The sequence below is a fragment of the Pelophylax lessonae genome (genome assembly GCF_965119305.1).
Source record: "Pelophylax lessonae genome assembly, chromosome: 3".
In the NCBI taxonomy this organism is placed as follows: domain Eukaryota; kingdom Metazoa; phylum Chordata; class Amphibia; order Anura; family Ranidae; genus Pelophylax; species Pelophylax lessonae.
The window spans coordinates 37550723-37563925 of NC_138770.1; the positions used below are offsets into that span (position 1 = coordinate 37550723).

Genomic DNA, 13203 nt, shown 5'->3' on the forward strand with positions numbered 1-13203 from the left:
CAAGGCTGAGTCCAGATTCAGGCCCAGATATTCCAGCTTCATGGAAGGAACCAGAGCAGACTACTGAAGGTTTAGAATCCAGCCAAACTCCCACAGAGATCGTATTGTGATTTCCAGGTTGTCCACCAGAGCAGAAGGAGACTCCGCTAGCAGAAGGAGGTAGCCCAGTACCGTGATTCCCCATTGGCGTAGCAAGGCTAGAACGGGGGGCTAACACTTTCGTGAAGACCCGAGGAGCAGAGGTGAGACCCAAAGGGTAACCCCACAAACTGATACTGCTCCTGTCCCACAGCAAAGCGGACACATGGCAAAGCGGCTGGCACATATTGGGATGTGATGGTAGGCATCCTTGATATCGATAGAGGCCAGGAAATCCCCCTGACGCAGGAATGCCACCACCATTCGAATAAACTCTATTCTGAACTTTGTACTTGCAGAAAGCAGTTTAGTGCCTTGAGGTCAAGGATTGGACACACATTGCCTTCCTTCCTAGGGACTGTGAACAGGTTTGAGTAAAAACCCTGACAACATTTCTTGAAGGAACAGGTCTTGTACCGCCCCAAACAGGCCCTGTAAGCGGTCTGGGGACAGGCTCAATTTGGAAGGAAAAAAACCTTGCCAGAGGACAAGAGCAAAACTTGATCTTGTAGCTGGACCGAATTACTTTGTGGACCCACTTGTCTTGCACTAGGGAAGTCCACGGGTTTGGAAACCAGCAAAGATGTCCCCCCACCCCTGATATGGGTGAAGGCGCACCTTCATGCTGAAGAAGCCTTATCCACGGGTCTGGAGAAGCCCGATCTTGGCTTGCAAGACCAGGTTCATTTGGATCCTCCTGAAGAGGGCCTGAAAGACTTTAACCCCTTGTAAGTCGACCCTGGGGGACGAAAAAAACTTCTTATGAGCTGAGGAGTTTCTTGCCCTTAGTAGCCTGTGGAAGAAAAGTACTCTTCCCCCCTGTGAGACCTTTATTGAGGTCATCCATGGTAGCTCCAAACAGGCGATCTCCTTGGAAAGGAAGATTTGTCAAAGCCTTTTTGAAGGCTGATCCGCAGACCAGCACCTGAGCCAAAAGACACTCCGAAGGGCCAAAACAGAGAGCAAGCCATCAGGGGAGTCGCATCTAAAGAGGCATCACAGATAAACTGCAGTCCCTGGACCAGCAGGTCTGCCAGCTCAGCAAAGGCAGGGGGGAGCTGTTCCCCATCCCAGGTCATGGCTTAAGAGCTTAGTCCACTCGGTCAGAGTTTGTGACATTAGGCAATGGTGAATACCAACCTCTTCAACCAGAATCATGGTTGTCTTGTTTAATCTGGAAACAGGAGGGTCCACCAGCAGCAGCACAGTCCACTTCTTAATAAGGGACTCTTCATAGGGATGACATCTAGTAAAGCGCTTAGGTACCCCACGGGGATGCTTTGGTCGTTCCTACTCTTTAGCGACAATTCTGTCAAAATAGGCAGAGAAAGGAAACACCTTTGCCGCTCTGGATGTCTTGTGAGTGCAAAAGGGTGCCTACGCCTCTGTTGCAGCTTTAGCTGAGTCCTCCATCTTCAGGGTCTCACGTACAGATACAATCAGTTCATCTAACAGCGCCTTTTTGTGTGCGGCCGTAGAGGGGGAATCATCTTCACTCTCAGGAGGATTCCAGGGGCGTGGTTGCAGACTCAGCAGGGTGACCCACGTCCGCGGCAGCCAAATCAGATTCAGGATTAGACTGATGAGGCAGGGGAAGGCGGGGGGCACTTTTTGCTAGCACGTCATCCGCAAGCCACCTCCACCCAGGACCCAAGGGACTCCAGGACTGCCGTCAGTACATGGATGGATGGTTGGGACCGGAGGGCCCCACAGCCTCAGAGAGGGGATTAGGTGGGGAAGTGTGCTCCAAAGACTCCATGAGTCACCAAGAGGACCCCACAAAAAGTGTAAAACACTGCTAGATGACAACCCCCTGGGCAGCACCACCCAGTCACCAGGTGCAAAGCACCAAGCGATCCTCAGCAGAGAGAGAGTGGACCCCACCAGACTCACCACCCGCAGAGACCAGCACCTGCAGCCACCAGGATAATCTGCACTATAGGTGCGGTGATCAGGGAGTAAAATGATCCAGGAGTCAGCACCAGGTGATGAGGAGGGGCTCCCGCCGCCACCCACAGGGCTCCACTGCCATGGCTGCCGCTATTTTCAATGGCAAACCACAGCAAAATGGCCACAGTGTATAGAACACACAGGCTACAAGAAAATGGCAGCCCTGTACAGCACCACAAGGCATACAGGGACCCAGGATTGGGAGACCCCCCCCCCCGCACAGTCGATCATCTGGTCACCAGCGGCTCCCCCCCCCTCCAGCCCCCATCACCGGTCAGCGCCCTGCCCCACCCCTGGAAAGTGGCTAGACCACCCCTACAGCCTCAGTGTATGTGGGGGGGCAGGATGAGGGACTCGGCAAGTGGGGGTGCCTGCGGGAAGGAGGGGAACACGGGGGTCTGACCATCCCAAGGAGGGGCCTAATAGGTTCTAAACCCGCGCAAGTCAATAACCCAAAAAAACATATTAACTACAATAAAGAGCTGCGTGTTGTAAAGTGTAAAAAAAACACCTATACTGTGACAGAAACAGAGAAACCATGCTCTTACATCATAATATACATATCACCATGGTGAATAAACAATAGTGAATAGACAAATAAATAAATACATCTTCATTTAAATGAAAATACATAAAAATTGTGAAGTCCATATACTGTATAATCCCACACATGAATAATGTCCTCAGTGCGTATAGGAAAGGTTCCTCTCCACCAGCATGCAGACGCACTATACACTCACCAGACTTGATTGACCCCTATTACAGGGGTAATCCCCACCGAAAGTTGAATATAAAAAAAAAAATACATTTGTCTTTGTCGGTATAAACAGTAAAAAAAATAAAAACACGCCATGGGCCCCCCCCCCCCGAACCCCATGCCAAAATAAAAAGGAGTGGGGTCCCCCGCAATATCTATACCAGACCCTTATCCAAGCATGCAGGAAATGGGGGGGGGGGGGATGAGCAAGCGCCAGCCCCTCCTAAACCAAATAAAAAAAACAAGGTCCCCCACTGTTTATCCACCGTCAATCATGTCGCCGCGGCCACCACCAGTCCCCAATAAGAAAAAAAGAAAATCACTTCACCCGCCATGAAGGCAAACTGCTGAAAGGCTGGCTTGACATTTGACAGTTCTTATACTTTATTATAGGTAAGGCAGGGCCACCCAGTGATGTCAACTGGTTCCATTGCCCCCCCCCCCCTTGTGGCATCACCAACTGGTGCATGCTGGGTTGGTGAAGTCACAAGGGGGGTGGTGCCACCTGATGACGTTGTCAGGTGGCCCGCCCTTACCTATATAAGAACTGTCAAATGGCAAGCCACCCATTTGGCAGTTTGCCTTTAGGGTGGGCAGAGCGATTTTTGTTTCTTTTTCAGGTCCGACAGGCATCATGATTGACAATGGGTTTACATCGGGGACATTGTTTTTTTTATTTTTTTTATAAAGGAATTGTCAAAAAGGAATTGTCTGTGTTTTTATTACTTTTTGACCCTCTTTTGTAAAATGGGTAAGGCTTCTATGTACCCCATACTCATTCACGGGGGGAGCAGGATTTGGGGACCCCCTTGTTAAAGGGAGCTTTCAGATTCTGATAAGCCCCTGCCTGCAGACCCCCACAACCACAGCCCAGGGTGGCCTTTTATGGTTCAGGAGGGGGTGTGCTCACTTGTTCCAGGCTGTGTGCTTGGATAAGGGTCTGGTATAGATTTTGGAATGGACCCCACGCCGTTTTTTTAAAATTTTGGGTTCCCACTAAATTCCAAGGGCCTGGTATGGACAGGTGGGTGGGGGGACCCCATGCCGACTTTTTTTTTTCTTTTTTTTTTTTTAAATAGCCAAGTGCCAGCAATTGTGAGTCAATTTAAATGTGATTTGACTCTTTTTTTTCTTTATAAATGTCAGTTTTGCTGCAGCAGGTTCTATACACGGTACAGATGTGCCACTTTACAGGCAGACTAAGGGGACCCCCAGGTTCTATATTTAAAGGAATTTTTCTTTAAAATCACTGCTCCTTAAAAAAATGATTGCCAAAACAAAATTTGCACTGATACATGTCCCCCAGGGCAGTACCCGGGTCCCTATACCCCTATTATGGCCAATTACTTGCATATAACCCTTTTGATTTCTCATGTTCGCTTCCCATAGACTTCAATGGGGTTGGCGGCTCGGGGCAGAACTTTTCCCTTATTCAGCAGTTCTGCTGCAAACCAAACAGGGGGGTGTTTGGCCCATCTCTAGTGCATGAGTATGATCTCAGGATGAAGCCACCCCTGACATAGTAAACTAAGGATTCTACCTATGGAAAATGTGTTGGACGAAAGTGACAATCATCCAGTCGTTACAAATTCTGGCCTTAATTTAACACAGTGATTTCTCATGATCCACAGTTCCATCTAGTGACCAACATACTACAATCAGTAAAAATAGCAAAAATACTGCACTATGGCCACTAGAGGGAACCAAGAAAATTAGTTGGTCACATTCGTTCAACTAATTTTTAAAAATATAGACCTCTAAGTGTTTGTGAAATCTTCCTGCACAAAATGTACTCAGCCAATGAAAGGTAATGACTCCATTTTTATTTTTCTACTGCTATCAATGGCCAACATGGTACAATACTTCATCCATGTCTTTGGTGATCTCGGATCTCCTTCCTTATGAAGTGTTTCTTACATGATGATCAGCCATGGAGTATATCTGAGGTGTATATCAGGGTGTGCTTCTTCCCCACATGAGAGCTGTGATGTCCAGAAACATTCATATAGAAGACATTTCCCGCACTCAAGGCACTAATACACCTCGAGGATTGTGTGGGATCCCTGATGTACAGGAAGACAGGACTTCACTGAGGAACAATTCCCTCACTCAGGACAGGACCGTGGCTTCTCCCCCATGTGGGTTCTCTGATGTTTGTAAATATTGGACTTGTCTGAAAAACATTTCCCGCACTCAAGACAGGAATATGGCTTCTCCTCTGTGTGAGATCTCTGATGTATGGAAAGACTGGACTTCCGTGAAAAACATTTCCCACACTCAGGACAGGAATGCGGCTTCTCCCCAGTGTGAGACCTTTGATGTTCAACAAGATTTGCTTTGTATACAAAACATTTCCCGCAATTAGGACAGGAATACGGTTTCTCCCCCGTGTGAGATCTCTGATGTGTGTAAAGACTGGACGTCTGTGAAAAACATTTTCCGCACTCAGGACAGGAATACGGCTTTTCCCCCGTGTGAGATCTCTGATGTGCGTAAAGACTGGACTTCTGTGAAAAACATTTCCCACACTCACGACAAGGATACACCTTTTCCCCTGTGTGAGATCTCCGATGTCTGATAAGGTCTGATTTTTGTACAAAACATTTACCGCACTCGGAACAAGAATATGGCTTCTCTCCTGTGTGAGATCTTTTATGCGTATTAAGATAAGATTTGGACTGAAAACATTTCCCGCACTCAGAACAGGAATACGGCTTCTCCCCTGTGTGAGATCTCTGATGTGTGACAAGTTCTGATTTTTGTCCAAAACATTTCCCGCACTCAGAACAGGAATACAGTTTTTCCCCCGTGTGAGATCTTTGATGTCTGTAAAGATTGGACTTCTGTAAAAAACATTTCCCGCACTCAGGGCAGGAATGTGGCTTCTCTCCCGTGTGAGATCTTTTATGCTCATTAAGTTTGGATTTAAAATGGAAACACTTTCCGCACTCAGTACAGGAAAACCTCTTATCTGTTGTAAGGGCGGCACCGTCCCTCACAGTCGGAGGTTCCTCAGGATAAGAGGAATACGATGGTCCATCTACACTGTGTGGTCCCGGATGGAGATTTGAGGTAGCCGGGTTTTCTCCTGGACTATACTGTGTGATGTCCTCATCTTCTACTTTACAGTCTGGAGACAAAGTGAGACAATCCTCTGAGGTTTTCCTCATCTCCCGTCCATCTACTAAAATAGAAGTAAAAAGATTATTACTAGACATCAGCAGATTGGTTCCCCTAAACCAGGACTCCGCCCACATCAGTCAGCTTGGTCTCTGAGTATCTTACAATTCCACCCTCAAGGTAACCAGTAAATGGGTCCTCTGATCTCCTACCAGTTCATTTCTTAATTCATGGACCTTAGTCAGAGAGTGAGGAAACAACGAGAACTGTCTTTTATAGGCGTGACAGTGATGAGGGGATTATAGGACGAGTGTCCCCACCCCTCTATCACTCATTGCCATCTTCCCAACACAAGAAGTCCTGCACTTCCTTATTTAGTCCATCATTTAGTCATGAATAACAGCGGGGCTGAGCCCCTCCAGAGGTCAGAGAGTGAGGATGGGGGAGAACAACCAAGATGAAGACTGGACTGATCCTGAAGACCACCATCGTTGGGTTACTGACTACTCCCCCATTATCACTTTCTGTTTAAGGTTCCAAAGTTTGAGGATGTTATCACATTATTATCAACATGTAAAAGTCTGTGCTCCAATCAAATCATCAGATATAAAATGTCCAGCTGGTAGAAAATGGATGTAACAAAACAGAATCCATATTATGTTTATATTTAGCAGTAGGTAGAGGGGAGAGAGCAGAAGTCAGGACTATGTAATGTACAACATATTGTATAAGATACAACAGATAGGACTATATAGTATCAGAATGACGTAATGTACAACATAGAGTATATAGTGCAGGGATCAGGAGTATGTTGAACCTAGGTCGATTTAGCGATGTCAACGACTGTCTCAGCCGTCCATCCAGTAGCTCCAGCTGCTGTCAAAGTCAGTTAGCCAATGAGGAGGGGGGGCGGGGCCGGGCTGCAGCTCTGTGTCTGAATGGACACAGGGAGCTGTGACTCGGCTCAGATGCCCCCATAGCAAGCGGTTTTCTGTGGGGGCAATCAAAAGGGAAGGAAGGACCAAGTGAGCCGAAGAGGGACCCGAGAAAAGGAGGATCCAGGCTGCTCTGTGCAAAACCAACTGCACAGAGGAGGTAAGTATAACATGTTTGTTGTTTTTATTGAAAAAAAAAAAAAAGACTTTACAATCAATTTATTAACCCACCTGTGCTGATCTCTGTAGGAGTGTCCTCCTCTACAAATGTCCCCGTTATTCCATCCTCCTCCATAGACTGCTGATCATCCCTCACATATGTCTCTTCTTCTTCTGCTTTAACCTCAAATTCTATATCGATTGGATCTCCACTCTAAACCAAGAAAATTAGAATGAATATCATCTGTAAACTATAAGCTCTATTATTGTGACATGTTTTAGATGCTCTGTCCCACCAACCGTGTAACAGTGATGGATGGTGTGACCTTCCATTGTGGAATTCCGGGAATACAGAGGACGGGGACATCTCTCTGGTGGGTTTCTGTAGCTAGGTGACTCCACCACGGTGTCCTGGTACAGATCTTTGTGTTCTTTTAGAAACCCTGACTCCTCAATCACCCCATCCTCATCATCCTCCTCTTTTATCTCTTCTTTAACATCAACTTTGGAATCTCTCAGGTTTCCACTCTGAATATATAATAAAAATGACATCAATTGTAACAATGCAGACAATGTACAGATCCTAATGATACTATCAGTGATTGTTCCTCATCTACCTGATGATGGTGAGGGATGGTGGGACCTTCCTGTGTGGAATCCCGGGAATACAGAGGACGGGGACATCTCTCTGGTGGGTTCCCATTACTGGATCCATCTGTAGGAAACACACACACTGACTGAATACATTGTTTCTATGTGTTTATCAGATGATGGGGGATCTAGGTGGATCCTCCGTACTGCTCTCTCCTTTAAAAGTCTCCTCTTACCCGGTGATGTGAGGGGCGGCTGATTGTCCATCATGACGTCCTTGTAGAGATCCTTGTGTCCTTCTAAATACTCCCACTCCTCCATGGAGAAATAGACAGTGACATCCTGACACCTTATAGGAACCTGACACACACAATGATACAGTCACCATCCAGACACATCCCTTGTCTGTTACTGGATAATGTCCCAGAATTCCCAGTACCGCTCACCTCTCCTGTTAGCAGCTCCATCATCTTCCTGGTGACTTCTAGAATCTTCTGCATGTTGTGTCTCTCAGGTTTCAGGGAGTCACATGGAGGCACTGTGATGGTCATATGATCACCTGACTTCACAAGAGGAAATTTCTGTATTTAGGAACCAATAGGAATATCATATTAGAATCCCAGAATCCTCCTCACCTCTCCAGTCAGGTCTCTGTTTTATTAATAGAGAAAAGTGTGATGTCATGTGACCTCCCAGAATCCTCCTCACCTCTCTGGTCAGGTCTGTGTTTTAGTAATAGAGATAAGAGTGATGTCATGTGACCTCCCAGAATCCTCCTCACCTCTCCAGTCAGCAGGTAGATGATCTCCAGAGTGAGGTTTAGAATCTTCTTAGTCATGTGACTCCGATCCTCCTCCATCCTCATTGGTGCCGTCATTTGATCCATACAGGTCTCCTTGTAGACGGATAACTTTGGGAAATGAAAGTAAAAATTATTTGGATGGTATTGGTCACACAATAATAAGATGTGGATGTGAGGGGGTAATAGGAGGGTTGCTGTACATTCAACCCCCTCCATACCCCCCCCCTTCCTGCCCAGACCCAATTATCATCTTTCAGTGCTCTCACACCTTAAATGACAATTACTCATTCATGCAACACTTTACCCAATTTATTTATTTTCAGACAGAGCGTTCTTTGGTATTTGGGTTTTTAGTTAATTGCTAAATACATTAAAAAAATATCGAAATTTTGGAGAAAAAAAAAAATTTCTGTTATAACATTTTGCAAATAATCCTACTCATAACTTTAAGCCAAACTGTATTCTGATACATTTCTTTGGTAAAAAACAACCAAAATCAGTGTTTAATACCTAGTCTGTAGGAAAGTTATAGAGTCTACAAAATATAGAATATATATGAAAATTGATCAATCCTGATGTACTGATTATCTAATTTCTTGAGGACCTAAAATGCCAGGACGGTACAAATATTCCCAAAAGCGACCCCCTTTTTGCAAAGTAGACAGCCCAACGTGTTTAGTAAGAGGTATGGTGAGTTTTTTTGAAGCTGTAATTTTTTTGTTCCATTTTTGTTTTGTTTTAAATGAGGAAATTAGTTTATTTTAAAAGTGTGAGAAGCAGGTTATTTCTCACACATAGCACTTAGAATGCTTACTATTATAATACTTAGAATTACAACCGAAAACACATTATGTTATGCCTCCAAAATATGAGAGTACCACATATGTGATACAGACATTTCACAGCCTAAAAGCATAAAGGGACCCAAAATCCAAGGAGCACCTTTGGGCTTTCAAAGACCATAAATTACGCATCTAATTTCCCGATTACCTATCACATTTTTTTGGAGGCCCTTGAGCACCAGGACAGTGGAAACACCAACAAAATTACCTAATTTTGGAAAGTAAACACTCCCAGATATTTTCTGAAAGGCATAGTGTGTTTTTTGAAAATGTCATTATTGGGCACAAGGTTTTTGAAATTGCAGGAAAGAAAATAAAAATTTATTTTTTCTTACACAAAGTTGTTAAATAATAAGGTATTTCTAACACACAGCATGGATATACCTAGACTTACACCCCAAAACACATTCTGCTAGCATTTAGGAGTATGGTCATACCACATGTGGGAGACTTTTTACAGCCTACCGATACAAATCCCAGGAGCACCTCCAGGAGTTCTAGGTACATAAATTACACATCTAATTTTCTGACTACCTTTCACATTTTTAAAGTCCCTTGAGCACCAGGACACTAGAAACACCCACAAAATGACCATATTTTGGAGTGTAAACACCCCAAGGTATTCTTTAGGAGGCATGGTCAGTCTTTTGAAGACTTAATTTTATTGTCCCAAATTTTTTTTTAAATGTGGAAAGAAAATAAAAATGAGTATTTTTTGCAGATATCAGTTTAAGAAGATGTTTCTTTTTTTTTTTTCCATAAAAATCAGATGTTTTTTAACACACAGCATGGACATACTTAGAATTACACCCCAAAACACATTCTGCTACTCCTTCGGAGTATTGTGATACCACATGTGACAGACTATTTCACTGTCTGAACTGATTATATACTGGACATTGGGCTCAATTCACTAAGCAGTATCTACCGCTTTAAGAACTGCGGTAAAATACTGCTTAGAGTTTAAGTTTTTTTTCTGGTCAGCTCACTAGATTGCTTTAAAAAAGGCCTGGATTCTTTCCTGGGTGTACATAATATAAATGGGTACTAATATTTATAGGTAAAGTTGACCCAGGGAATATCCGATTGCCTCTCGGGGGATCAGGAAGGATTTTTTTCCCCTGCTGTAGCAAATTGGATCATGCTTTGCTGGGGGTTTTTTCACCTTCCTCTGGATCAACTGTGGGTATAGGATTGTGTATATGGGATTGTATGGTTGGTTTTTCTTTACTGTTTTTTATTGGTTGAGCCAGATAGACTTGTTTTTCAACTTGACTAATTATGTAACTATGATACATGTCCCCCAGGACAGTACCTGGGTCTCCATACACCTTTTATGGCAGTAACTTGCATATAATCCTTTAAAATTAGGAATTTAGATTTTTCATGTTCGTGTCCCATAGACTTTAATAGAGTTTGCATGTTTGCTAGAACTTTTCTCCAGTTGGAGATGTTCTGGTGCAAACAGAACGGGGGGTTGTTCGGCCCATTACTACTCCTGGGGTAACCTGGCAGCACTTGCTCAGAAATACCCTGGCTGTGGGTGTGCTGGGCCCTGTAGTCCCACAGAGTTTGTGGTGCCTGTGAAGCAAAAGACACCTCTATAGCAGTAAAAGAGGAATACTGGGATTTCCGGTCACAGATACTCCGGTGGATGGTGGGCCGGATACTGCTCACATGTAACCAGAGAGGGCGCTCTCCTAACCTAGGGTCATCCGATGTGTTTGGATTGGAAAACACCAATCTTTGTCCAGGAGAGCTATTGGTTTGTGAAGAGGTCTTAAAATGTACTCCTACCCTCGCCCAGATTCCTTAACCATGTATAGCCAAGAATCCTCTATATCATCATATATCACTAAATTCATAGAAAAATGTATTTATAATCATCAATAACTGGTAAAATGATATAAAAATACAGTAATCCCCCGCTACATCGTGGTTCAGTTTTTGCGGTCCCGGTAATTCGCGGGTTTTTTTGTAATGTTATTTTACTATATAAATCATTAAAAATGAAAGATTTTTGCGTTTTTCATAGCTCTTGCTCTGTCTCTAAGTATCTTTTATGTGTTTAAATGAGTTTCTATTGTTTTAAAAGTGTGTTTAAAGACCTTAAAATGCTTTTACACGTACAGTGACAGTAAAAAAATCATGCCTACAATGCATTTTAATAGGGTTTTTCTATTTCGCGGTATTTCACTTTTCGCGGCTGGGTCCGGAACGTAATCCCCCGCAATGGAGGGGGGTTTACTGTACTATAAAATGCATGAATGAAAAGCAAATAGCTAAATATCAATATTCAGCCCAGCCGGAATAATTGTATTCAGCTGAAAATCCATTTTAATTCCCATCTGGATATCTTCTTGATAGAAACCCCCCCACAATCCGGGTTCACCATCTCATCCCCCAAAATCCAGTCCCTTTCAGACTCCTTTTGTGAGACTCATCATAGTGTCTCTGGAGGGGGCGCTGATCAATCCCGTGTAAAATCTTACAGAAATCTTCCCTAATCCCAACCTTTAATTATCGATTTATTCCCCTCACATACAATGTCTGCAACCAGCATTTACTGACACCAATAACTCCCCTCGTGGTACAGACCATAAGTTCCCTCATCGTAATATACAGGGTTATTGTACATTTCCACACTATATATGTGTGTATCATCATCTGCTGGAGATAAAAGACGTCACAGTGACTATGGAGGAAGAGGACGGACATGACGGGGGGGTTACTGGGTGTAAATAGAAAATAAGATCTTATTACCTCATCTGCTGCCATTCCCAGCAATGTCTCCTCTTTACTTCCTCCTAACTCACCTCTCACCTGGAACTTCCTGTCTGTACCTGACATCACTTCCTGTCTTCCAGAGAGCCTTTCATTGTGGGTAGAAGTGAAATCACAACCTTGTGGAGCTCAGAGGAACTGCAGCCCTGAGAAACCTCTTGTAGTGTGAACACGGCCTTGTGCTGTGTGTGTATGTAGTGTATATGGAATTGCCAAGGCAGTCGCTCTCTTTAGCTATGTGTCCAGTGATTTCTGTATCATGAGAATCACATTGTAAAGTGTAAATGTGTTTGGGTTCCTCCTTCACTCCCTCATCACCTCCCCATCCCCCTCATCACCTCCCCATCCCCCTCATCACCCTCACCACCTCCCCACCCCCCTCATCACCTCCCCTTCCCCCTCAGCTCCGTGCCCCTTATTTATTTCCTTTTCCTCTTCTTCACCCCCTCATCATCTCCCCATCCCCCTCATCACCCTCACCACCTCCCCACCCCCCTCATCACCTCCCCTTCCCCCTCAGCTCCGTGCCCCTTATTTACTTCCTTTTCCTCTTCTTCACCCACTCATCATCTACCCATCCTCCTCTTAACCTCATCGTCATTTTCAGATCCCTGTCCCCCACTACACCTTTTTCTCCTCATCACCTCCTCACTGCCTCTTCACCCATGTTCTCCTTTTCAGCATTTTGCCCCTTATTTACTTCCCTTTCCACCCCCTCTTCCCCTTCATCATCTCCTTGCCCTCCTCTTCCCTCTCTACCCCCTCTTCACTCCTCTTTCCTCTCATCACCTCCCCATCCCCCACTGCACCCCCATTCTCCTTTTCAGCCCCTTATTTACTTCCTTTTCCTCTTCTTCACCCACTCATTACCTCGCCATCCCCCTCTTTACTCCCTCTTCCTCCTCATCCCCTCCCCATCCTCCTCTTCTCTCCCTCCCCCCTTTTCACCTCCCCATCCTCCTCTTCACCTTTTTTATTTTCCTGTCCCCCAATTCACCATCTCCACCCCCCCCCCCTTCAAGCCCTCATCACATCCCCCTCTTTCCCCTCATCATCTCCCCTTCCCCCTCTTCACTCCTTCTTCCTCTTTATACCCCTGTTCACCCTCCATTCTCCTTTTCAGCT

The 13203-nt window shown here is 44.8% G+C and overlaps 3 protein-coding genes across 3 annotated transcripts in view; 2 read left to right on the forward strand and 1 right to left on the reverse strand.

Annotated features, from left to right (window-relative positions):
- LOC309550283 (uncharacterized protein) overlaps positions 1-13203 on the forward strand; it is a 1519274-nt gene that overhangs the window by 595610 nt on the left and 910461 nt on the right.
- Positions 1-13203, forward strand: part of LOC309550756 (uncharacterized protein) — a 137484-nt gene that overhangs the window by 26825 nt on the left and 97456 nt on the right. The window lies entirely within an intron of this gene.
- The window catches only part of LOC309549994 (uncharacterized protein), a 277984-nt gene continuing 269536 nt past the window's right edge, over positions 4756-13203 (reverse strand). The window contains exons 2-8 of the mRNA XM_082250468.1: positions 8432-8560; positions 8097-8231; positions 7887-8010; positions 7677-7774; positions 7360-7587; positions 7132-7201; positions 4756-6029 (exon numbers count right to left, since the gene is read on the reverse strand). Coding sequence (XP_082106594.1) covers positions 4951-6029; positions 7132-7201; positions 7360-7587; positions 7677-7774; positions 7887-8010; positions 8097-8231; positions 8432-8536 — 1839 coding nt within the window. The 5' untranslated portion in view covers positions 8537-8560 and the 3' untranslated portion in view covers positions 4756-4950. The remainder of the gene's footprint in view (positions 6030-7131; positions 7202-7359; positions 7588-7676; positions 7775-7886; positions 8011-8096; positions 8232-8431; positions 8561-13203) is intronic.